General features: G+C 41.0%; 1 protein-coding gene across 2 annotated transcripts; it reads left to right on the top strand.

Annotated features, from left to right (window-relative positions):
* Positions 1-9,912: 9,912 nt before the first annotated feature.
* On the top strand, positions 9,913-23,056 carry cdc42ep1b (CDC42 effector protein (Rho GTPase binding) 1b). 2 transcript variants are annotated; one of them, XM_078270605.1, is made up of 4 exons: positions 9,913-10,049; positions 14,410-14,928; positions 15,922-16,472; positions 21,576-23,056. In XM_078270605.1, the coding sequence occupies exons 3-4, from the start codon at positions 16,019-16,021 to the stop codon at positions 22,199-22,201; spliced, it is 1,080 nt and encodes a 359-aa protein (XP_078126731.1). In that variant the 5' UTR covers positions 9,913-10,049; positions 14,410-14,928; positions 15,922-16,018; the 3' UTR covers positions 22,202-23,056. The 2 variants fall into 2 exon arrangements, with proteins under 2 accessions (XP_078126731.1, XP_078126730.1); XM_078270604.1 differs by having other exon boundaries at positions 14,410-16,472.
* The last annotated feature ends 982 nt before the right edge of the window (positions 23,057-24,038 follow it).

Raw genomic sequence — 24,038 nt, 5'->3', positions numbered from 1 at the left:
GTATATGATTTAAATGATACAATGACTGGATGTGATGTATATCATTATGGAGAGTAACTTCTCTTCGAGGCAGATTGCCAACTCTTGAGGATCGGGTGGAAGGTGGGGTGTGAAATGTGTCCTGCAGTTACAGTGTGAAGGCAGAAAGGCAGAAGATTGTGTTTTTTTCTTGGCATGTGGACAGGAAATGTCAGCCTGCCCTCCATCTCTGGGCCTCCTGTGAATAAACAGGCCTCTTGTTTGGAGTGTCAGTTCTGCTGCTGAGAGATAGTGTGGGTTAAAGCAGGTATAGAGATATTATACACTTATATCACCGCAGAAAGCGTAGTAAGGTGTAAGGTGCGCAAACATCCTCTGAATAACCTGGCTAGGTAAGAAATAAACACAGACACTTTGCATAAAGCCTTGGCCACACTTAGTATATGGTAAGCTGTGCACAATTAGCATTGATGACATCATTTCATTTGATACACTCACTGAAGGATCTGTTCTTATACATATAATAAATACCAGAATTAGTCGAGTAGTGTTGATTGTTTTATCTTAACTATGTGCAGGGACATGGTATACTTTCATAGACTTGTACAGTAGGCCTATGTGTTTAACTGGTAACTGTTTTTAAATATGGCAATATACAGACAGGAAATAGAGGTTATATAAATACCCCTATTTCCTCTTTGTGTTTTTATCTCATCATCGATTCCCTCTTTTTGGCTCCATCTATCATTATGACTCACAAACTCACACCTCCTCTCTGTTTTTCTTTCATCACTCCCTCCTGCCCTGTTACCCTTTCTATTTGTTCTTTCCATTTCTTCTCCCTCCCTTTGCTTTACTATTTGTCATTTACTCTCTGCCTTTTCCTCCTACAGACAGCTACGCTCTTAGAAATATTTCACAGTGGTGGCCGGATGGGACCACTGATAATCTTGAGGTGCCACACCAAAACCAAAAGCCATAACTGAATTTTAGGAATTTTATCATGCTGTTGTAAATAGGCTGAAAGGATGAAAACTATGCCAGTATAAGAGTTAAAGAACAGAATACTGATGTTCTTTGGTTTCTTATTTTACGATTGCATCAATGTGGCCGTGGCCACCCCTTGGCGATGCCACTGCCGACAGAACAATCCATCCTCCGGTGGTCCAGTCCAGGCCTTGGTCTTGGGAGGGAGGGAGGGCTGCAGTAGATGAGCATTCCTGTTGTCTCTGAGGTGACGGCGGCACAGAGGAGCCATTGACGGCAGCACTGGACCCCACAGTTTGCTCAGGCTGGAATGTGTTATATCGTGACAGTTCAGTCACACAGAAACAGGCCGTGCAGAATTCCTTAAGTGCACTGTACACTTTGATTTGTAGCTTTTAAAGTTTTTTTCTGGTGAAAGTTTTTCACCAGACAAGTGAGTGAGCGGTTGTTCAGTGTCTTTTAGAAAAGATAAGACAAAGCTGTTGTATGAGAAAGATACTCAATCCAGCTGACCACCAGGGCCATGGAGTTGTAGCTGAGGATTTGTCTTGAGCAACACTAAAGAACAGCTTATTTGTTTGACCTGCAGCTTCAAGACAACTATGTGGAATAAGCAAGTTTCTTGAATATGCTTTGTGATTATCTGTGTGAAGTGCATGTTAGACAAAGTGCGGGCTTCCCCACATGCAAACGTTTTCAGCACAGGATGAAATCAGACATCAGAATTAATTTAAATAACCCTTCATGTATAACTATTCAACAATGCACAGCTTGAACAGCACCAGTGTCTGTGGGTTTTATTTCTACAGTATGTTTGTTCCACTCCGGTCCTGCCCGGCACACAACAGGCCCGGCTCTTCACCCAGCAGCTGACCCCCCCCCCATGGCTCCATCTATGACTCAAGCTTGGCGGCTGCACAGAATCGCCCCTTTGTGTCTGTGAAGAATGTGTCTTTTCTGACTTTTTTTTTTTGGAAAACAGAGGCAGAGAAAGAGAGGGATGGGAGCATGAGTAAGTGAGACAGATTTAAATCTTGACATGTGATTTATGCTTCCTTTGTAGGCAGGATACTGGGACAGTAGCTTTCACTACTGATCAGGCTCTTGGTGCTCAAGATACCCTTAATGCTTTATGACAAAGTTTAAATTATGAGTGAGAAATTAATATCAGGCACAAATAAAATATAACGAGGAAGATTTCTAAGGGTGCTTTGCTGATAAATTTGCCTTAACCAAAAAAGCAGCTTGTGGTTTATGCAGTAAATATGTCCTCTCATGCTCAGCTCTGCAACTATGTCAGATATGGTAGCACCAGCAGCTTAATGAGATCTTGTACATATCCCAAAGTAATACCATGCAATTTCCTGTTTAACATGGAATCAACATCAAAAACACCAGAGGGTCAGAGTGAAGGAAGGAATTCTTATTGAAGCAAACAAGAAGCTTGGACAAACAGTGAGTGAGACAAAAATATCAGAACATTTAAACCAGAGGCCACTTTTATTTATCACTGCATGAACTTGAAAAAACTTTAATTAAAAGAGTTCTTTCATGACCTGCTGTGTGAAATATTTTCCGAAGCCGTGCAGGAAGGGATTTTGTTTTCCCTGACAGAGAAACCTCATATGAAGACGATGTGGCAAATCTTGTTACAAATCAGACATCACAAAACCTCAACGGGACAAACTCGGAGCGGCTGCTAGAAGTCATCATCCCACCTGGGCGCTGACCACAATCAAGGAGCTAATGAACATAAGTTTAAAGGTCCCATATTATGCTCAGTTTCAGGTTCATACTTGTATTTTGGGTTTCTGCTAGAACATGTTTACATGCTTTAATGTTCAAAAAACACATCATTTTTCTCATACTGTCTGTCTGAATATACCTGTATTCACCCTCTGCCTGTCTCTTTAAACCCCCCCTCCTGAAAAAGCCCAGTCCGCTTTGATTGGTCAGCATTTCCAGGGGTCTCATTTATAAAACTGTGCGTAGGATCCTTACTAAAAGTGTATGTACACCCAAAAGCCAAAAATGGCGTACGCCAAAAGAAATTCAGATTTATAAAACCGTGCGTACGCACATCTGTAAGCAATGTTCCCTTTTACCCACAAGTGTGCGTATGTGAATCAGCCTCTTATCCTGCCCTGTACACACCCATTTTTAACTATAAATAGGCAATGCAAAGCACCTCATGAATGCTGATCAGTATGTTAATGGACCTGGCAGTTGTTCTTTACGCCGAATCATGACGACTAGTGGGGGCAAAAAACTGCTGCTGCTGCAAATTGAATTATAATTTCGGGCTGTTTTCGCACAGTGTAGGTAAACCTGATGTATAGACTACCTATATTAATAATACCGTCCAAAACGGCAGGCATTACGGCACTCGGGCACAGCTTCGATATATACCAGACCTATATGATAAGATTTAACAATAGTTATATATTATATCCAAACAAGCCTTAGCGAAAAAGTTGAAGATTATGTATAATATTCAAAAACTCTGTCTGCCATTTCCCTCTGGAAACAGCCGGTTGCCCCCAGAGTGGCGAGGACCTGTATATGGACCGGGATGGCACGGTTCTGGCGCGTTGTCCTCTCTACTGGATCCAATTCAGTACATAGATGCAAGAGCACAGCTTTAGGGAATTTAAATCGGCATATTAGCCGGTCATCGTCATGGTCCCTGAAGTATCTTTCTCTCCTGATTCTTGCATTGGCAGAGTCCTCCTGCAGGGCCAGCAGTGCCATCATGCAGCATTACGCACGCGGTTCACCGCAGAATTTATATGTTTACAACAATTTGTGATTGTAGACACCTTGCCAAAATCACAGCATCAACTAGTGGTATCCCCCCCACCCCAAGATACAATTTGAAGACGAAAGAAAACAGACTTTTCTTCATGCAGGTTTTGTCACAAACAGTATTTAAGTTCAGACTGATAACGAGGACATTAAGTGACATTAAGTGACTTCGACATTTGATGATATATGCACAGTAATAAAAACAGATATTTAGTTATTTACACTGTGTTCTGCCATTATCTAATGCTAGGGTATTTGATGCTATCCTGTATTCCATGCAGTCGGGCCATCCCCTCCTCCTGCGCTCCGTAGCAGACAATATGACGATGAGACAGCGCCGATTAAACATTAAGACATTTTTATTAAAGATTTGAGTTGGATTTTACAAGGTGTTTATGGAACTTAACTTAAGTATCACTCAGTACAAATAACGCAAATAACACTGCTGGATTTAATCTTCATGGTAACGTGGATGATATGAAGAAATGTGCGTGAAGCATCAATACTTGAAAATATTATGAGTAATCGTTGTTCCCACATTTACTTTCTGCAGTCTGACTTCAGTTCACCACCTCACCATCTGCGTCACCAATTCCCATTGTCTCCAAAATGAGCCATGGGTCAGAGTTTGCGCGGGGGACCGCACATTCTCCCGTCAAGTTTGTTTTTTATAAATCACAACCTTTGCGTGGGAACGCACATTTTTCAGCCCCATTTATAAATGAGACCCCAGGTCTTTTGCTTCTGCGCTCTTGGTGTCCCTGCACCATCATTGCAGCCGGGGAACAACAGTTACGGCACTGTAGCGACACTTTCTAACTATATATAGTTTAGTTGTGACATCACAACCGTACAGAAGTCCTTAGAGCTTTTTTAAAGGAACAGTTTCTGAATACGGGCTATGTGTATTTCTCTGTGGATTGAGAGTTTTGATACTTTCACAGTATTTATATAGCACCTCGACCTGCTTTATAATCAAAAAAAGACTTTCACTTTTTACAATATGGGAACGTTAAATCACTATATATCATGTCTTGGTCCAGGGCTGGGACTGAATAATACAATCACTTTTTCTCTTTTCAGTTTTAAACCAGATACTGCTTTTAAGAGCTGTGTGAAGTAAAACTATACACCATAAATGTATACTGTGTGACTACAAAAAGGCGTGTCAGTCCAGATAATACAGAAGCCCTCCCTCCGTTCAGGTTCCACAGTAATCTGCCCCACACTATGACAGTAGTTTCCCCACACTATGACACCCATAGTATGACGTATGAATGGCCTGTTGATCGACTCTTTTTCTACATACTTGCAGACCAAAGTGCGCACACGCATGAATTTTTGGTGCCCGTGAAAACTGACGCCCCGGCCTGCTTCCCCTCCTGTCACTCTCCTCCCAGAGCAGTGAGGTTTGAGTTGACGTTTGAATTACAGGGTGTTACATAGCTGTCTAAATCTGAGCTCCACCACACATTTGAACTGCAGACATAGACAGCCTTACCAACCACTGCACATACATTTTCCAGATAAACAAACATGCAACTATTGCTAACCACACACTAAAAGTTGCCTCGGAACAGGCTTAGTAATAGAGAAGTCACGGCAAACACAACAGTCCACATGTCTGCCTGAGTATTTATGTGTGTATATTTCAGTACAGTGGATCTAATACTTCTGCTTCTATTTGCACTTGTGATGTCTAATTGGTCAAATTTGGACATAATGTCCAGGGGTCACTGTTTTCAAGCAAGGGTCACTTGTTTGAAATGTGCCTCACATTTCCCTGGCTTCCCCTGTCCAACTGGCATCAACAACACAAACAGCAGGAAGAACACCATTCCTCTTGGGGATGACAACAATAAAATAAGAGAGTGGCAGTGTGGTAAGACTATTTCAAGCTCTACACAACAACGTTTGTGTCTGCAATCCCACAGACAGAATATTTTTAGGGTCATCCAACAGGCCGATTTATAAACAATAGTAGTTTTACATATTACAGGAATTTGGAGATGCAAGTTATTCATTAAGGTCACAGAAAGCCATTTAGTTTCCTAATAAACCCCTGCCAATTTCCTGGTCTCTGTTTCCATGTCCAGCTCTATAAGCATCTGTGTGCACGCTCTAACCATGACTACAGTATGTCTGGAAGTACAATGGCTGGTTTCAATGCTCACCAGCTCTCCCAGACATCATCATCTGTCTCCCCACACCAGGCAGACGTACAGGGACAACAGATTAACCCTCGCTGTGTCCCTGGGAATTCTCCCAGCTTCTCAATTTACTGCTTCATATTCACTGCACAGGACTCTGCTGGCACGTCACTGAACAATATGATTAGAAAACGTACACATCACTGCGGTGAAATGTGCTGCAGCATAATGCTTCTCATTTTGGACACTTGTGAAATACTGACAGGTGTAGTGACTGACAACTGTGTGTTTTGCATCTACATAATGTGATGCATTACAATGTGGGATTCTTATCCGAAAGTATAGTAGTGGTGTACATTCCATGGCAAAACATTTGAATTCCAATTCATTTTAAACTCAGTTAATCCTACAATTACAATGTTGTTATTAATATATTACCATTGCACTGATCTGTACTCATATTTCAATCCTAAAATCTCAGTCTATTGACCGATATTGCACTATTCCTTCCCTCTCTTTTGTATACTATTTTTTATATTTTTACCGTCATCTCTGTTTTTATTTTTAATATGTTAAGTGTTGTACTTTGAGAGCAAAGATTACCGGAGTCAAATTCCTTGTTTGTCTACGCAAACCTGGACAATAAAGCTGATTCTGATTCTGATAAAATACAATGGTGGAAATGGGAAATATATAAATGTTTTTCAGGGGATTTTTGCATTTTTTTTCCTGATTGTTATTTCACAAAAGGCAATTTTACAATCACATTGAACCTGTCCACATGTGAAGCACACAATACATCCATATAAGGTAAATTGAGCGTTTTAGAACATACATCAATTGCTGAGAAGTGAGTTCTGTTGCAGGGATAGTTTGAAATGTTTCTCTGGATGTTTTGCCTCGATACAGAGGAGTATTTGATACTCAATAGATGGATTTTGGTGGGGTATTCTTAGTTTCCTTCATTTAATTTCCTTGAGAAATAGTCAGCATGAAAAATAATCACAGTGCATGGTTGTTGAGGAGCCAACTGGACCTTTTCTCCTCCTAAATTTAGACCAGGTTTTTAAAAAAAAAAAGGTGAGCAGTCACTGTTCAGTGACAGTCAGAAGTAAATGTTTCAGTGTGTGTCTGTGTGTTCATGCCTGTTTTTTATTATTATTGTAGACTAGAAAGCACTTAGGGCTGACATTACAATGCTCTATTGTCTCTGGGCCAACACTCAGCTTCCTGGCCAGTCAGAATCCACGGAAACAGGAGCGCAACCCAAACAGAGACACAGGGGTCCCTTAACCCAACCGTCCATATATCAACCTCATCACACCACTCTCCTCCCACTTCCTGAACAATGTTCTCCAAATGCACATCTGGGTTTTATGAGAGCAGGAGCCAGATTCACAAAACTGAAAAAAGAGCTAGAGCCAGACTGACGGACACCCACCATGAAGAGTGATGCTTCGGGGTGAAGTGGAATCACTTGCCTTGGTTAAATGTGTTTTTTTCTGTATGGACCCTTTTTGTCTTTGTGACAGTAATGATAGTGAGCTGTTGAATACTAAATGAGTTTCAGTGTCTGAAAAGAGTCAAGGCTTCTTGGCTGCCTCTCTGATTTGTGAGAAAGTCATTTCCTGTGAAGAAAATCTTTTTTCTGTCTCCGAGACTTCTCATCCTGTTTGACTAGCACTCCTTCCTCTCCACCTCCTTTCATACCCATGAGCTTTATGTTTTGGCTTCTTTTATCCATGTTGGATCTCTGTTTCTCTGTTACGGTATATCTCTGACCGTTCTTTTTTACGTAACAGGCACAGTTTTAAACACATTGTGAAACCGAACTGATTAAGTTTAGGCAACAATAGTCCTTAGGGTTAGTAGAAAACATCCGGGATTGGCTTAAAATGAATCATGTAAAGCTTCTAAAATGAGGATGCAACATCATGTCATGGACATCATTGCTTCACGGACTAAGGTCCGTAAAAAACTTGCTTAATTTCAAAAAGTGACATCTGACTTATGGCTTCACACAGGTCGCGTATGGCACATGTTTGTTTGACCCACCGCCCGAACCTGCCTACAAATGCAGAATTTGGCGCTCCTATACTTTGTCACCTCACTTCCTCGCATGCTCTAGCGATTACGTAAGAAACATAATCATGGGTCGCTATGAGCTACTTGCAAAATCAACCTATGAAGTCGTTTTCTGGGTGAAGACAGTCTGCATTTACTCATCAGGGAGCATCTGATACTTTGCAGCTGTTGTCAGCAAGAGCTGCTCGCCCTCCCAGATTCCCAGTGAAGATGATCCCTCCATTTCTCATGCCTGTTCTCAAGGCCAACCCAATCTCCCTTCACATCTCCTTCTCTTCACTCACCTCCCCTTTCCTCTTGCTCAGAGTTTACTGCCCTTTAATTCCCATCAGCCTCCTCTCCTGTGTCCACCCTGCTCCTTTTTCTCTTTTATCCCATCAGTCAGTCAATTCAGCCTCTCCTGTGTTGACACTTTCCCCCCATCTGCCATGGGATAAGTATTCTTAGGCATTAAATTCATTCACTTTTGTCAAATCTGCATTATAGCCCCTCAGCTTGGACCTTTGGGCTTCTGTTCATCCAAAGGTATAAGTGAAAAACAGATGTGCCCTAATCTCTGGAACTCACTGCAAAGCAATGATCATTCTGATTATTTCTTTCAGTGAGGACAATTTCTTATCTTATTTTATTTATTTTGGACAAGTTACAACATTATCTGGGCTTTCTTTGTTGTGTCTTAGTGTAATGTCCTGATAAATGTACTGCATATACAGTATGTGTTGATACAAACATCACACACACTCACCAGCCTTTGTACCCAAGCTCGTATTTCTGTTTTAAATCAGCAAACACACTGAGGCAGAAGTATACACTGACACCATGTCCAACTGCTGTAGCATTTAAATATATGTTCAATTAAACCAAACAACCCTATCATTCATAAATCTGTGAAGGGTAGAAGACAGAGTGGTTGTGAACAGCAGTTTCACTGTGGAAATGCCTTTGAAAATCACATCAAACGGTTAAAAATGTCCTTTGAAAACTGGCTAATGTCTTACAGTATTCTGCTGTACATACATGCATACGCATCCTCACAAGCATGCACACTATAGTTGCATGACCATGAACATCAGTGATGAGTGTATTTTTGTCAAAAGTGAGGGGATGACGGGTCACAGAGAGAAGACAGGTTGATGACAGCCATGGGGAATTATAAGAGATCATGTTTACAGACCTGAGTAAAGGTCAGAGATGATTGAGTGTGTGTGTGTGTGTGTGTGTGTCTGTTTGCTGTATATCTCAGCTCATGTGGGGTCATTGAAGCCTATGTCAAGTTAAAGTAGGTTCACATGTCGGACATTTCAAGTTCAAGTTCATGTTTATTGTCATATGCATATTAGTACAAAGTACCACAGCAATGAAATACAATGTGCCTTGGCACTCTCTCAGCACCAGTCAATAATAACAATTTTAAAAACATTTGTCTGAGGCAAGACAGAGAGGATCCAAGGTTAAGACCTGATGAGTTCAAGCACACACACACACACACACACACACACACACACACACACACACACACACACACACACACACACACACACACACACACACACACATCTGGACCAAACTTTCAGAAAACTGCAACTCACTTATTTTACTGTAAATCAAGGCTGAAGACTTTTCTGTTTGATGCTGCCTTTTTAAGTAATTATTTATTTCTTACACTGACTGCACTGTACCTTTTATTCTTATATCTTATATTACCTGTTTTATATTGTGTTTTAACTGATCTTTAATTTAGTATGTAAATCACTTTGAATGGCATTGTTTCTGAAATATGCTTTCCAAATAAAGCTGCCTTGCTTTGCCTTCACATGCATTATTTATTTCTTCTTTCTGAAGTCCACCAACCTCCTCCTCCTCCCTCTCCTCTTCCTCTCCATCTCTTTCCACTCCACTTGTCAGCCACACAGAGCTGCTTCGCTGATGCAAAGTTCATGTCCAGAAGGAAACATACGGTGCGGAGCGCAAACCGACAAACCAGATGACAGAGAAAAGACGCGGTGAAGTTGTTTCTTCGCGAAGGGATTACTTTATTCTAAGGTAAGCTTGTTCTGAAAAGCGGAGTTTGTAAATCCCTTTGTTTGATGTATGTTGCGTAACGTGTACTACTGGAAATAGCTGATGGGCACGTGAAACCAACAGCAAGAGTTATGTCTACTACACAGCCGACATTTAATCCAGTCTTGTTGGTTTTCTATAAATTAACGTCCGCGTGCATTTTCTGTGCGTAAAAGAGCGCACACAGGCGCCAAGTGTCGCTCCACCTCGGATCTCTTACAAAATATCAACTTTTGCACCCCTATGCGCACGTGCGTACATCACTGTGCAGTCACTTGGTTAAATGGTGAGTTGAGGTTTTTCTTTATTTAAACGATTTACACACAATAATGTAATCAACTCAGGCCTTGATCACAGTTATAATCACTGATATTATACAGTATATGTGTGAACAACTTGCCTGAATGCCAATTAGCAGCATTTGTCTGCTTTAAACAACATCTGGCATGCACACTTGAGACATCAGAGCTCCAAAGTGGACAAACCATCTGTGGCCAGATTGCATCATTATTCAGTATGTAAATATGTCAAGAGGAAGAGCCTCAAAAAATGACAACATATGGAAAACAAACTGCATTACAATAAAGGACAGCTTTAATTAGTGTTTGCGATTTGACACAGATGTCCTTTTCATGAGAACTTACATTATGTTACTCTCTGTACATCCTCTTCTGCAGCATTACTTTCCATTACTTCAGTGGCAATCTAAGTTTTTCTTAGGTCATATTTCAATAGAAGTTGCTATTTAAATTTGTGTTAGTAACATGAACTGCAGCTTAGTTCTTCGTTCGGAGGTGGTGAGACTATGTTTGGTGGAAACAATGAAAATCAATTGGTCACTGTGCTCCTCCAGTGGAACCACAGAACAACTGTGCTGGGGTCGTGCCAGATCTCAGATCAGTGGATTGGCAGCATGCCAGGGAGGTGGCGTCATAGTGAGAGAGACTGTCCTACAACACATTCAAACATCTGGACACTGTGTCTGTCCCTGCAGCAGCGTAAGTCTTCAGTGGACACTGCAACGATGAACCAAAAGACCAAAACATATGTGCATAATAATAGGTTAACTGTGTGATTTAAAATGTGGATAGGTTTTATATGATTGTGATGTGACACCATGAAGGCAGCTGGAGAAAAACAAAATTGAAAAGGGGGTGATCATGACATTGTGATACAAAAATAGGAAAAAAATTAAAAATCATAAAAATTTAAATAGTGATAGTGAGTGAGCCCTTAAGATGGAAATGGAGTCTACCATGCTGCAAATCACTTACACTTAGACTTTTTAAACAAGACTTCTATTGAGCTTTCCTTTAAACGGCCACTTTAACTGTGCCTCTCTGTTAGTTTGCTAGGTAGAAGTTTGGAGAGGCAACATTTCCTTATGCTCTCTGTCCATCATGTGTTTGCACTGCACTGCCGCTTGACCTCGTTTGTCTGTTCTGTAGACAAAAAAAAATCATAAAACTAGTGAATGATGGCCAGAGTTATACCTGATCATAAAGATTGACTTGGTTGCTTAGCCTGCTGTTGTTTTGTAATGTTTCTGTGTGCTGCAAAAAAAAGAGTCATTGAACTGATTGAAGAGGTCTAAGGTGCAGTGAATTCTTATCTCAAATACCTCTTCTTGTGAGTTATGCTGTTGACAGTGCATTAAGGAAAGTGTGAGAGAGGGAGTGAACAGGAAGTTCATTTACAAGGCTGTGAGAAATATGTAATATCACACTCATCTGTGCTGACACTCTGATACTGTCAGACATGAACCTGTGTCATCACATCACACACAATCATCACACACAATCAGATATGATTACACCCATAAATCATCACAGTTGTAGGACTGCATGCAGTGCAGAGACACATACACACACCCTTACCATAAGGACCTGGCAGGCGTGCGTATTGCCACGTTGCAGCAGTAGATCTTTTTAAACTGAGCACATGTTGTATTTTGGGGCCAATGCGTAATGGTCAGGGTGCACTGACCTCAGCCACAGTTAGCTGATTCTGTGCTGTAAAAGGACCACGGCCCTCCGGTCCAGCGGAGGAAGCAACCTCAGAGCTGACCCACTGCCCTGTGTGTGTGTGTGTGTATGTGTGTGTGTGTGTGTGTGTGTATGTGTGTGTGCGTGCGTGCGTGCATGTACAAGCCCACAGATGTAGGTCTTTCCGAGCCACTGTGATTGAACGGTCCCTCAAATGTCATCAGAGCCCGGTTCTGCAATTTGTGGCTCTGTGGTACCAGATGTTTGTCTAACACATTTAATCTGCTCACACCAAAGAGACTGACAGAGAAGGGAAACAGTTCTGGCAGTATGTGTGTGTGTGTGTGTGTGTGTGTGTGTGTGTGTGTTTGTGACAGATGGGAAAGAAATATAAAAATGCCACAAGATTGATTGAAGGAAAAGCTGAAAATAGAAGTCTGGTTAAAAGAAAACACATAAAAAAGGGGGTAAAAATGTGTTTCTTATCAGCTTCCTCAGATCCTTTATTTGATGACCATAATGGATGGCGTCCAGTCTGCTCCCCCCCCCCGGTCTGTCTCTGTCTGCAATCAGTTAGGCAGCTCACGCAAAAAAACAGGCTTGTTTATGGACATCTGCAGGTACAACTTGTAGATAAATAACATGTTTAGCAGATCTAAATGTCTTTCTGTGTGTTTCTAATGAGGCCATGAAGTTCCCAAAGTGAACTTCTGTGCTATTATTACTCTTTATTGTGCATGAAGAGATCTGAGTTGAGCTGCGTTTACTGCTCACAAAGCCATGAAGGAAAAAGAAAACCATGTTTTAGGACGGGGAGGCTAGGGTAAAAGAAATTGGCAGCTATAAAAGCAGGAGAAAACATCTTAATTACACCATGAAAAGCTGTGAATTCAGCATTAAATGACTGAAGTGCAGCAGCTAAATGAAGGACAGATAAAAGAAAAAAGAAAAATTCTAGTTAGATCATTAGGGGTGGGAATTGTATCCAAAGGTATTCTTAAATCTGGGAACTAGTGTTTCCGATATGATTCTATCCAAACTTGGTGTTGACACTGACAGTGGATTTTCTCCCTTGCTAATGTTTATCTGCCTCTCACCTATCATGCCCCACAGGCCCTAATCGCCCCATTAAGATAAATGTTACTGAACTGGGGGATTAGACATGGTCAGGCAACGGCTAAAATCCATCATACCTCCCTATGATGGATTTCTCTGTATGAATCGTTACTCTCCTAACTTGATTACTCTTTTTGTCACACCCATACTTTCATCTTCCCTCCTTCCCTATTCCTAGGTTACAGACAGTGAATGCTCCCTGTGATGGCCTCCCCCCTTGCCATTTGTCCTGTTGAAAAACTGGGATTAGTTAAAGATTTAGGGATGGTAATCTAAGCCCAGGCCAGTGCCCAGTAAGAGTGGCACCATCAGCTTGTTCAAGTTCTTATATCACAGGTCCAGATTGGCCTGGCAGCTCCTGTGACGTTAATCCAACACTGGATGCGGTTTGGAGAGGTCACTTGGTTGGAAGTTACCAGAAAAATAGACACACAGGGCCTTTGGAGGTTTTTGCTTTTTTTGGTGACATCTCTGAAAGGAGCTGCACATGTTCAACTGGCTGTTGTTATGTCACATATAATTGTTATCCATTTTTATTTTTAAAAAAATTATAGAAATTCCCTCTAACATAAATATCACACTTGGAACATCCATACTTTAAAATATACTGCAAATAACAATTATTTTAATGACCAATTAGTCAATATTTTTTCAGATTAATTAATTAACAGTTTAGTCTTTACAATTTTAAGAAATAGTGAAAAATGCCACAATTTCTCAGTCCAAGGCGGCGTCTTCAAAGAGCATTTTCTGTCCAAACAGCCGTCCCAAACCAGATGATAAAAACCAGAGAAAAGCAACAAATGTTTGGCATTTGTGCTCAATAGATAACTTAAATAAATTGATTATCAAAATAGTTAAATATTTTCTGTAGATCGACTAATCCCCTATTCACGTCATTGCGAAAATAAATATAATTGTAAACTGTAGATAAGTGCTGTTCACTCAGGAGAGAATAATGGAAAGTGCTTGTGCTGAAATGAATACTAATCAAATGAAAGTACACAAAAGACTCTTCGAAGTTCCTGTTGTACTCAGGTTTTATTTGTCAAGTTCAGTCGCTCAACAAATTTTCGAGAACCTGCTGACTCCTCAGGCAACCGAGAGAGAATAACATTCTCAGCTTGAGTCAATCCAGAGTTTTAGTTGTGTGACACATTTATGTGCGCCTGAATGCCCCTGCTTTAGTCTTTGGTCTTAGTCTGTAACTCACATCTCTCTCCCTTTTCTCTCTGTTCTAGCTGGCCTTAAGTGAAGTGAATGAAAACACAGAAGGCCCTCTAAATGGAAACCATCGGGGAACTAAGTGGATTGAAGAAGGCAGAAAGCAAGTGAGGGAGGGAAGACAGAAGGGATTAGCAGCTAATCCAGCGCATGGACAATCCTGGATGAGCCTTATTTTTTCTTCCAGGATGATGCAGACAAAACAGTCGCTGGATGACTTCACACTACTTTTTTGCCCTTTTTAAGAACGCTTCACACGGCCTTTTTTCCTCTGCTCTGATTGTTTTCATTGCCTCTCAAAGGTCTGGCGTCTTGGGTACAAAGGGGACCAGGGGAACTGAAGATAAGGATGCGGAGCGACAGGCCTGGTGACAGGATGTCCCGTGGACAGTGTGGTGCCACACGTGGATAAACCTCTTTAGTGGTAGACGGTGCATGGCAGTGGACCCCAAGCTCTCTCTGCTTGGACTTTGAGAAAGACAAGTGCATCAGACGCACACAATCCTCTCAAAAGTAGAGATCTATTGAAGGCTCATGTAAGCTACAGAGTGGAGACACTGCTGTGTTGACATTACAGAAAATGATTCTTCATGCATGCGTTTCATTCAGTGCTTCAGAAAGGTATAGGTGTGATGCTGCAGTAAAGAGAATAGCGGACACGTCAGACAAACTAATTTACTAATTACAATTACTAATTGTAAGTCAACCCGAAACCTAAATAGTACTGAGAAGGGAAGCCACGGTCTGTGGAAAAATGGCTCTATAAAGTGACTCAGTCCAATTACATTTCTTATTTATAAATTAGTATGCTGGTAAAACATAGTGTCCAGTCTCAGTTTGTTTTTAAAATTCGAGCTATACGTACATAAAAGCTTCTTTTATTAGGTTTGGGTAAAAGGCAAATTAAAGAGACTTTGGTTTTACAAGGCATCCTGGTGAGGTGATCCTCTTAGTGTAGCAAGTAAAATGTAAATTGAGACTGACTACAAGTCAGTTCTCCAAATCTAAAATGAAGTGAAGACAGTGTAAACACCAGTCTATTTCATCATTTTTGGCACTCAAACCAGCTAAGTTGTTGCACTGAAATCACGTAAGTTATTTGCAGTTGCGGCTTGACTTTGTTTTTCTAAACTGAACCAAATCTGAACAAGAGTCCAGCCAGCCCTAAACTCTCTAACCGCATAAACTGTGGTAACCAGAGGAAACAAAGTATTGCCTTGTAATTCATCTCCTTTGTTATTTTGTCACAACTGACAGCTGCTGTTGTGCAGGAGAAGTGAGCTGAGCGTTTGGTCATGTGCAGTGCTAACGGTACATGAGAGGAGAGAACAGAAATAGTAGAAACTGGCATCTTTCAGTGTAGATCCAAAAGGGAAACCGTGGGCCGACAGTGGATGAATAGTTGGCTCCGGCCGTGTGGAGAATGGATTATGTGCACATTCTCTGCCAACTAAACAACCACATTTTTGTGTTTTCTGTTCTCACTGTCCTGGCATTTGAATTTTTTTTCTCTCTCTCTGGTTTTACAGTGGACCCTAAACTGGAATTCAAACTTAACTGACATGTCAGCAGAGCTCAGACGCTCTCATTTAAATTAAAGGGAAATTACAGAACTTTCCTGTCACAATGAGTCTGGGAAAACTGCCAGGGATCAAGGGCCTTGTGTCTGGCTCGCAGGGGAAACGTCGTTTCAAGAGCGAACTCTCTGTGGACATGATCAGCCCGCCGCTGGGTGACTTCCGACACACTATGCATGTTGGTCGTGGCGGGGAAGTGTTTGGTGACACTTCCTTTCTTAGCAACTACGGGGGCAACAGGGAACCAGAAAGTCCAGAGTCAGCTAACAGCTCCAAGACAACCGGGTTCTTCACACGCACCTTTCGGCATGTACGGAAGAACTCTGGTCCGCGTCCGCGAGGGGGCTCCCGTGACTTGTCATCCACGCCACCAGATGTCTCACCCATCATCAAGAACGCCATCTCCCTGCCCCAGCTGAACATGGACTCCCCCAATGGGTGCCTACAGAGGGTGCTGTTCCCCAGCTCCATCAGCTCGACAGATGACTCCTTCTGCACATATGGTGAGATAATATAGAAAATCACTGCATGGGTCAGAGTTTAGGAAACCCATCCGAGCAGCAAGATCATTGGCCCTGTTCAGACCTGGCATTAACATCAGCTCGGGTGGTCCGATCACAAGTAGACAGCAGAACAGGTGGGAATGCACCCAAGACACATTGAGGATGCATTGAGATCCGATCCCTCAGACCACATTTAGAGGTGGCCACATTCTTTTAGCAGTGTGTACGTGCATAGGCGCCGATTTTTGTTTTTCCATATGCTTATGTGTACGCATGTATGTGTCTTGGGCCACTGCCTACTCAACTGACGTCCTCTGCGTAAGCTGAAGTGTAGCTTTCTGAAATTGCGTAAACTGAGTTTGTCCACAACGTCTGAAATTTTCAGAAGATAAATTACGCTTGGGCGATTTGGTGTGTCTGGAACACGCCAAGAAATATTCAGACACAGTCTGAATTGTTTTGATTTTTTCATCTTCTTTTAATTTCCGTCAGTCTAGGCAAAGGAAATGCATTGCTGCCTCGTGCAGGTGAACAAACAACAACTCATTTGGTCTTTCCAACAGGAAATGATGTACCTGTTAATTTGCATATAGAGATCCAATCACAAGTGGACACTTAAGATGCATGCACACATGTTATTACCAGGTCTGAACAGGGCCATCTTCATTTAAAGTGAGCTGAGAAAAAGCAATGGTCTCAGAAAAGTGAAGCAAAGCGGGATCATACCCAAGTATAACGTTTTATTAAGTAGCAAAGGAGGGTATGGTGTTATGAGTGTCACGATAGCAGCGTACATGCCAGTGAGACTGCACAGTTAACCCACAATATAAACAGGACTATGTCAATTTTTAAACTGGCTGACTTTCAGGATATGCTGATGCTAGGCTATACCTACATAATAAGTTTGTCCAAAGAAAGCATATTTAGACTTTGCAGCTAAATAAGCCCGCTGAAGGCTGAACACTTAGAATTCATTTCCTTCAGCTGGACTTTTGTCCTGTTTCTCAGACTGTCAATAACAGAGCTCTGTGAAGCTTTTAGTTTTTTAAGGTATGGACACTTTTTTTTTTCTGGACATAAACTATTTGATAGCATACAAAGCCTACCTTGCATTATCACGTAGAGTTTATGCAGCTAAGCCCAGTCTGACTTTCATAATTTGAGATATATTTAGATTTCTGTCATAATTTTAGTGTTTTTATAGGCACAACTAAACCACTAACTGAACTGGCATGAAATAAAATTCATTTGAAACAGCTGAAGGAACAAAGACAGACATGATATATATCATATAACAAAGATAAATATTGACAGGAGGGAGATGGAACAAAGTGAATGTGTTAGTTTAGTCAAATGGGCCTCAATGCATTTTTGCATAAGCCCAAATTTGACCTCAATTTTTCAAACTAATATGTTAAATTAAATAATATATGAGTTTTTACTATAGAGTGTGGTCTAGACCTACTCTATCTGTAAAGTGTCCTGAGATCACTTCTGCTATGATTTGACACTATACTGTACACTGTACACACTATACACATATACTACTGCTATAATTGAAATAGAAATTTGGATACAAATCAACAAAGACTTCAATCGAGAATAACAGGTAAGCTTCAGCAAAACTATTCAAAGTGTGGTTTCTAAGTGTTAATATAAAATAATTTAAATAAATAATAAGATTTGGTAAGATCAGATTCATGAGTTAGCGACTCAGAAGTTCACTCTAACCGGCAATTTTCACTGGAATGCGGAACGTCTGCGGAACGTCTCCGGAACGTCGACGGAGTCATTAGGTTTCCATTAAAGTCAATGTGTGTATTTCCACTGACTGCAGAACGTCTGCGTCACTACTCTGTCCCAGCTGATACGCAGAGCTTCTATTTTTGACGGACGCCGGAGAGCTCCGCAGCATTTCAGCACACGGCAGATAGTGCGGGACAGGAAGTCGAGCACAGAAACAAAATACAAATCCGGTTAATTTTCAAAGTAAAATACACCGTTATCACGGCGGATCATATTTCCCTGCACTACACCTTGAAAACACAGCACAGAGTTGTTTCCCATCTACTCCTCTGGATGGAAACAAACTGTTGTCTGTTTTGTGGTTCTATTCTACGTGAATTCGCGAGATCTTGTGGGTCCTCGTGACTACAGCTGTCAGTCATGGCCGCATTCGTGCCGCAACAAATCCGGACCTGGTGGGTATTGACGGACGGAGAACGCAGCCGTTCCGCAGCGGAGCCGGTCCGTAGACGTTCCACATCCAGTGGAAATTGCCGGTTATGTGAGGTCATATGGATTTTTTAGTCTGATGGGAAATATCAAGATCCTGGAGGAGGCATACAGTTAGAACATTTTCTTTTTTGTTGCTGTATCTTAAGGTTACAGGAAGCTCAGAGTCAATGTACAAAATGATAGTTTTAGTGGAAGACCAGCACGGTATTAGTCACCCAGAATTATGTGCAAAAAGTAAGATAATCATTACAGTTGCAATTCTCACTATTCACTGATGAGCAGACCAAACAGAATAAAGTCCTGTTTGGTGCAAACAGGACTATAAATGCCAGTGAACACACAAACAGAGAGGGTGATGTAGCTCTCTTGGCAACATCGCTCTCACATTCCTCCAAGACAACTGGAAAACAGGCGGCTTCTTCTGAGTCATCTCTATTCACCTAGGCAACACCTGTACACAATTCAGTCTATAAACAAAAACACACACAGCTGGTTTGGAAGACACAAAGATACTTAGTGGGCATTTTCCTGTGATCTATGTGTGCGCGTGTCACTGCCTGCCTGAGTGCACACCATAAACACATCATTCATTATATCTGCTAACCAATCAGAGCTTATCAGGCAGCAGTGTGCTGAGTCTGTACTGGAAATCCCCTCCCCGTCTCCAGATTCCTTACCCAATTCATAAGGAATTTGCCCAAACTGAGTGATGTGGAGCCACCATAAAAGGAGTTTGGGAGTTTTTTCTTATCAGTGGGTTTCTCAGTTCACCATCCATGTCATTATACCCGTCCATCTTTTCGCATTCTCTCAGATGTTTACATGAGTTTGTCACAAATGTCATTATCCACTGCTTTACAGATTTCAGTTTTGAAAACAAAGTTCATCAATAGTGAAAAATCAAGTAGTATTTCAGAACTCAGTATACCGTAGGCGCCAACTGTGTATTCATTAAAAAAAAGCCAAACTCTTCTGCAAAAACTCAACATTTACATTATAATCCTGCAATCACAATTTAAACTGCAATTGAAACCTAAGAAGGTAAACACTCCAGCAACACTTAGTATAGTGTATAGTATAGTATAGTAGTATAAAGAGCAACTTTATTATCAGATCAGACCAACACGTTTCAGCTTAAGGCCTTTATCAGGGCTTTTAATAGACTCCCATCCTATGCTCCCATCATTTAACACCATAGCAATTTCACTCTCTCTCTCTCTTGTTTTTCTCTCCTTCTGTCCTCTTTCAGTAGCATCATACAGCTCTTAAATATCTTCCTGTTTTCTACTGTCTGACAGACAACTGAGTCCTTCCCTGCAGGGAAGTTTCAGCAGTCTGTTACTGGGTTGTTACATACTGCCATTCTGTGGTGAAAAGATTGAATTGCTAGACTAACAGTACTCAGCTTGTACTTAAGGCCCCATATTATTCACTCTTTAGTCCATATCCACAACGTTCCACTTCCGGCATTGCTCTGTTGCCGCCGGGAATTCCGTTGGATCGTACTCTTTTCGGCCGGATATCCGTTACCTTCTGCTTTCTTGTTTGTGTTGGAATCTTAAACGTCGGTGGATTCATGAGGACTATGGTTAACTGCTCCTCAGATATCTGCAGGGTAATGCTGATGCTAAGCTAAACCTACATAATACGTTTGTCCAAAGAAAACATATTTAGATTTTGCAGCTAAATAAGCCTGCTGAAGGCAATTTCTCTCTCTCTCTCTCTCTCTCTCTCTCTCTCTTTCTCTCTCTCTGTCCCCTTTCAGTAGCATCATACAGCTCTTAAATGTCTTCCTGTTTTTTACTGTCTGACAGACAACTGAGTCCTTCCCTGCAGAGACGTTGTAGCAGTCTGTTACTGGGTTGTTACATACTGCCACTCTGTGGTGGAAATTTAATTGCTAGACTAACAATACTCAGCTTGTACTTAAGGCCCCATATTTTAGATTTCTGAGGACTATGGTTAACTGCTCCTCAGATCTCTGCAGGGTAAATCCAGACAGCATACACATGTTCCACCAAAACAAGTTCCTAGGCTATTTTGCAGAGGCCCAAGACGATTGTGATTGGTTTAAAGACATGCCAATAAACGTTTCTCTCCAATTCCGGAATGCTGTACGGACTCGCCAGACCTTCCTTCGCAGCGCTGTGGAGGAAGATCTGGCAATGCGAGACTATTCCCTCTTCCTCTTTCTTTTTAAGTGCGTTGTCTCTGGTTGAAAATAACATGATTCAGTATATTTTCCAAAAATATAGTATTTTCATTTAGATTTTAGATTGTATTTAGGTTGTGGATTTGCATTTTGAGGATTATCAAGTCAAATAAATCCACATATTTAATTTCAATAATGCTAACTTTCACATTTTTAATGAGTACCTCCTTTTAACTGACTGAGAGACGGACTGTAGTGATGATGTCTTCTATTCTGGAGCTGCTCTATTAACAGTGAATAATGGGAGTAATATAGGTCACACAGACACAGTATGGCAATTTAATTGGGATATGGGGACTTTTTAGATTTACTCAAATAATATCAACCTGCATGTAGCTAATATTTCTCATTATCTATTTTACTGTTGAAATCTCTAAAATAGCACAATGTCCAATTGGTGTCATCAGAACATTGAACTTTACAAAGTGCCTTCCAATTCAAAATGTACAAAAACATGATTTTATAGTCAACGACTTCACACCAAAATCCTAAAAAAAACACTACTAACGGGCTTTAAACATGGTTTGTAACATACATTGGGATTATTCTGGTTCTAAGTTAAAAAAGTCTCTAAGATGTTTTCATTATGTCGTGTCATTAGTTCAGATCATTTCAGTGACTTCAGAGTGTTTTCTTCTTCTGTCTGTTTGCAGGTCTGCAGTCTGGATTTGTCACTCTGCCCCGCCTCTCTCGCATTGACAGACAGTTTTATGATAGAGACGTCCGGAAAGGTTCTCTACCGGACAGCGGTGGCATCAAGCTGACTCGCTCAGACTCCCTCATGTCGTTCACTATAGACCTTGGCCCTTCCCTTATGACTGAGGTACTGAGCTTGATTGACAACCCCAGCTGCCTTCAGACGTCCAATCACAGCCAGGCAGCAGGCGAGGAAGAGGAAGGAGAGGACCATAGCGCTCTAACAGAGACGCCTGTGCAGAGCCCTGAGTTGACTTCACCCAACCCTTCCATGAGTAGCAGGTCATTCAGCAGTAATATGAACAACAGGGGGCGCTCTTGTAGCGTCGACTGGGCACAGCAAGAGGAGGAGAGGGGGTCACTGAGGACTCCAGATGTGTGCACTGGGTCTCCTCAGAGAGCAGAGCCGGCGATGGAGGCAGAAAGGTTCCAGAGGGCGGCTGATGTGCTGTCTCGTCATTATGGTGGAGGCTCCTTCACAAAGGGAATGAGGATGAGCAACGACACCCCCTCTCCTGCTTTGTCCCAAAACCGCAAAACACCATATGCCTTTTCTGAAGAGGAGGAAGAGGTCAAAGTCTAGATGTTGAAAGTCTTTCTGAACGAGAGCAGGAACTTCATTGATTCAATAAAACCATAGAAACCTTCCAGTGACTGGAATTCTTGGTTTATTTCAAGTCAGGGAGGCTGAACGTTGCGTGATATTCTGTTCTTCAATAGAAACATGCTTCCTCTTCTCACATAAGGGACGTCAGTGATCAACTACCAGATCCTGGTCTGTATTCAGTTTCTGCAGGATGGATGTTTGATGCTGATCTCGACCCTGGACCTTCCCCTCTCTCTGCACTACGTTGCTGCCATGATTTTATAGATTGTTTAAACTATTCTTAAGATAAGTCACTGAATGAGTCGGACACCACACAATGGATTCTTGTCAAGACAAAATATTAATAATGACTTTTTAAGTTTCATCAGTAATAAAAATGTAAAAGTGAATAAAATATGTCACACCTGCATTAATTGTCCTCATAACAGTCGACTGAATATACCCGGGAACAATGAATTTTGAATGGACTTTGATTTTTCTAATTTTTCACACTGTACATAATCGCTCACTTTATAATCATGATGTTCAACAGCAAAATGTGTTTTACATAAATAAAGATCTTCAGGTTCAAAGGTCTGAGGCGTCAAGCTGAACCTGGAATTTGGGAAATAAAGTTTCATAACACTTGAGATAAAACCTCTGTAGATTGTAAAATAATCAACTGTATGCAGGAATAATGATGTTATAAACCTAACATCGTTGTACAAGTATAGCTTATATTGATCACTTCACCTGTTACATGTATATAGGATTGTTTATCAAGCTTTTATCAGTATTAGTTTATCTTTTTCTAAAATGATAAAGCTGATGTAATAAAGGCCTGAATTTAGATTTCTGCTTCTTTTTTAACATTGTAAAGTCAAATCAAAGTCCCTCAACAGCTGTTAAGTTGTGTGAACAGACTTGGTTTTTGCATGAGACCATATACCACTTTACATGAGGTGGCACAGAAAAGTTGAGTAAGGATCAGGTAGTTGTGAGGTAAGAAAGTTTAGCTATTAATATAATTTACTACTTAGTACAATGTATTACTTTACTCGGACGTGAATAAAAAGAGCAACTCACGATTAAGTAATCAGTAATTACTAGTCAATAATTGTTACTAGTTACTAGTTACTAGTTTTGTGCTGCTCAATGACTGATTCATAGTTAATTAGGAACTATTCATGAAGAAGGGGGTCAGTATGTCTAGTCACAGATATTAATGAACTAATTATGATGTAATGATTCATTATCTCCCAGTCTGTTCTCATCTTATTAATTTGGCCACAATTTAGGACATTGGCCTGCATAGGTTTTAACCTAGTCTTTTTGAATAAGAGACTGTTTTTCTTGGGCCAAATATTAACAGTAGTGAAGGAATAATTTTGTTGTATACTGGTTTTGGAAAACTATTGCTCCGCCTTGTGTACTGAATGATACAGATCGCCACTTATTTGCATGATATTACATCCATTTGTTCACATTGTCATTAGTCATCTAGAGGGTGGCAGTTTGTTTTCATGTCCTTAGTTGGGAAAAAGGTTTAAAGACACTCAAGTGAATGAAAAGGTGTATTGCTGTAAATTAAAGAATTACTGTATTGCAAGGTTATTGTGTAAATAACTAAAAGACAATAAGACAGAAAAAGAGAAAATGGCTACGATCCCGACTACGTGGACAAGCAAGACACTACTTGGGCAGGCGTGGCTTCAACCAAGTGATGTAACAGAAATACAAACAGTGGCGGAAGCGTCGAACTTCTGGAGTGATGAAGAAACAGAGTTGTGAAGTAGGAGTAAATGTAAGGAGTTTAATATTTCCTGTCACTGTT

The sequence above is a fragment of the Sander vitreus genome, chromosome 15 (assembly GCF_031162955.1).
Source record: "Sander vitreus isolate 19-12246 chromosome 15, sanVit1, whole genome shotgun sequence".
NCBI classification, from domain to species: Eukaryota; Metazoa; Chordata; class Actinopteri; order Perciformes; family Percidae; genus Sander; species Sander vitreus.
Note: the sequence above shows the minus strand (reverse complement) of the source record. Positions and strands in the feature narration are given on the sequence as shown.

Excerpts from the sequence above, each read along its gene's own strand:
- cdc42ep1b (XM_078270605.1), top strand. The coding sequence starts at position 16,019 with ATGAGTCTGGGAAAACTGCCAGGGATCAAGGGCCTTGTGTCTGGCTCG. Across the intron at positions 16,473-21,575 it reads TGACTCCTTCTGCACATATG|GTCTGCAGTCTGGATTTGTC; the intron begins GTGAGATAATAT and ends GTCTGTTTGCAG.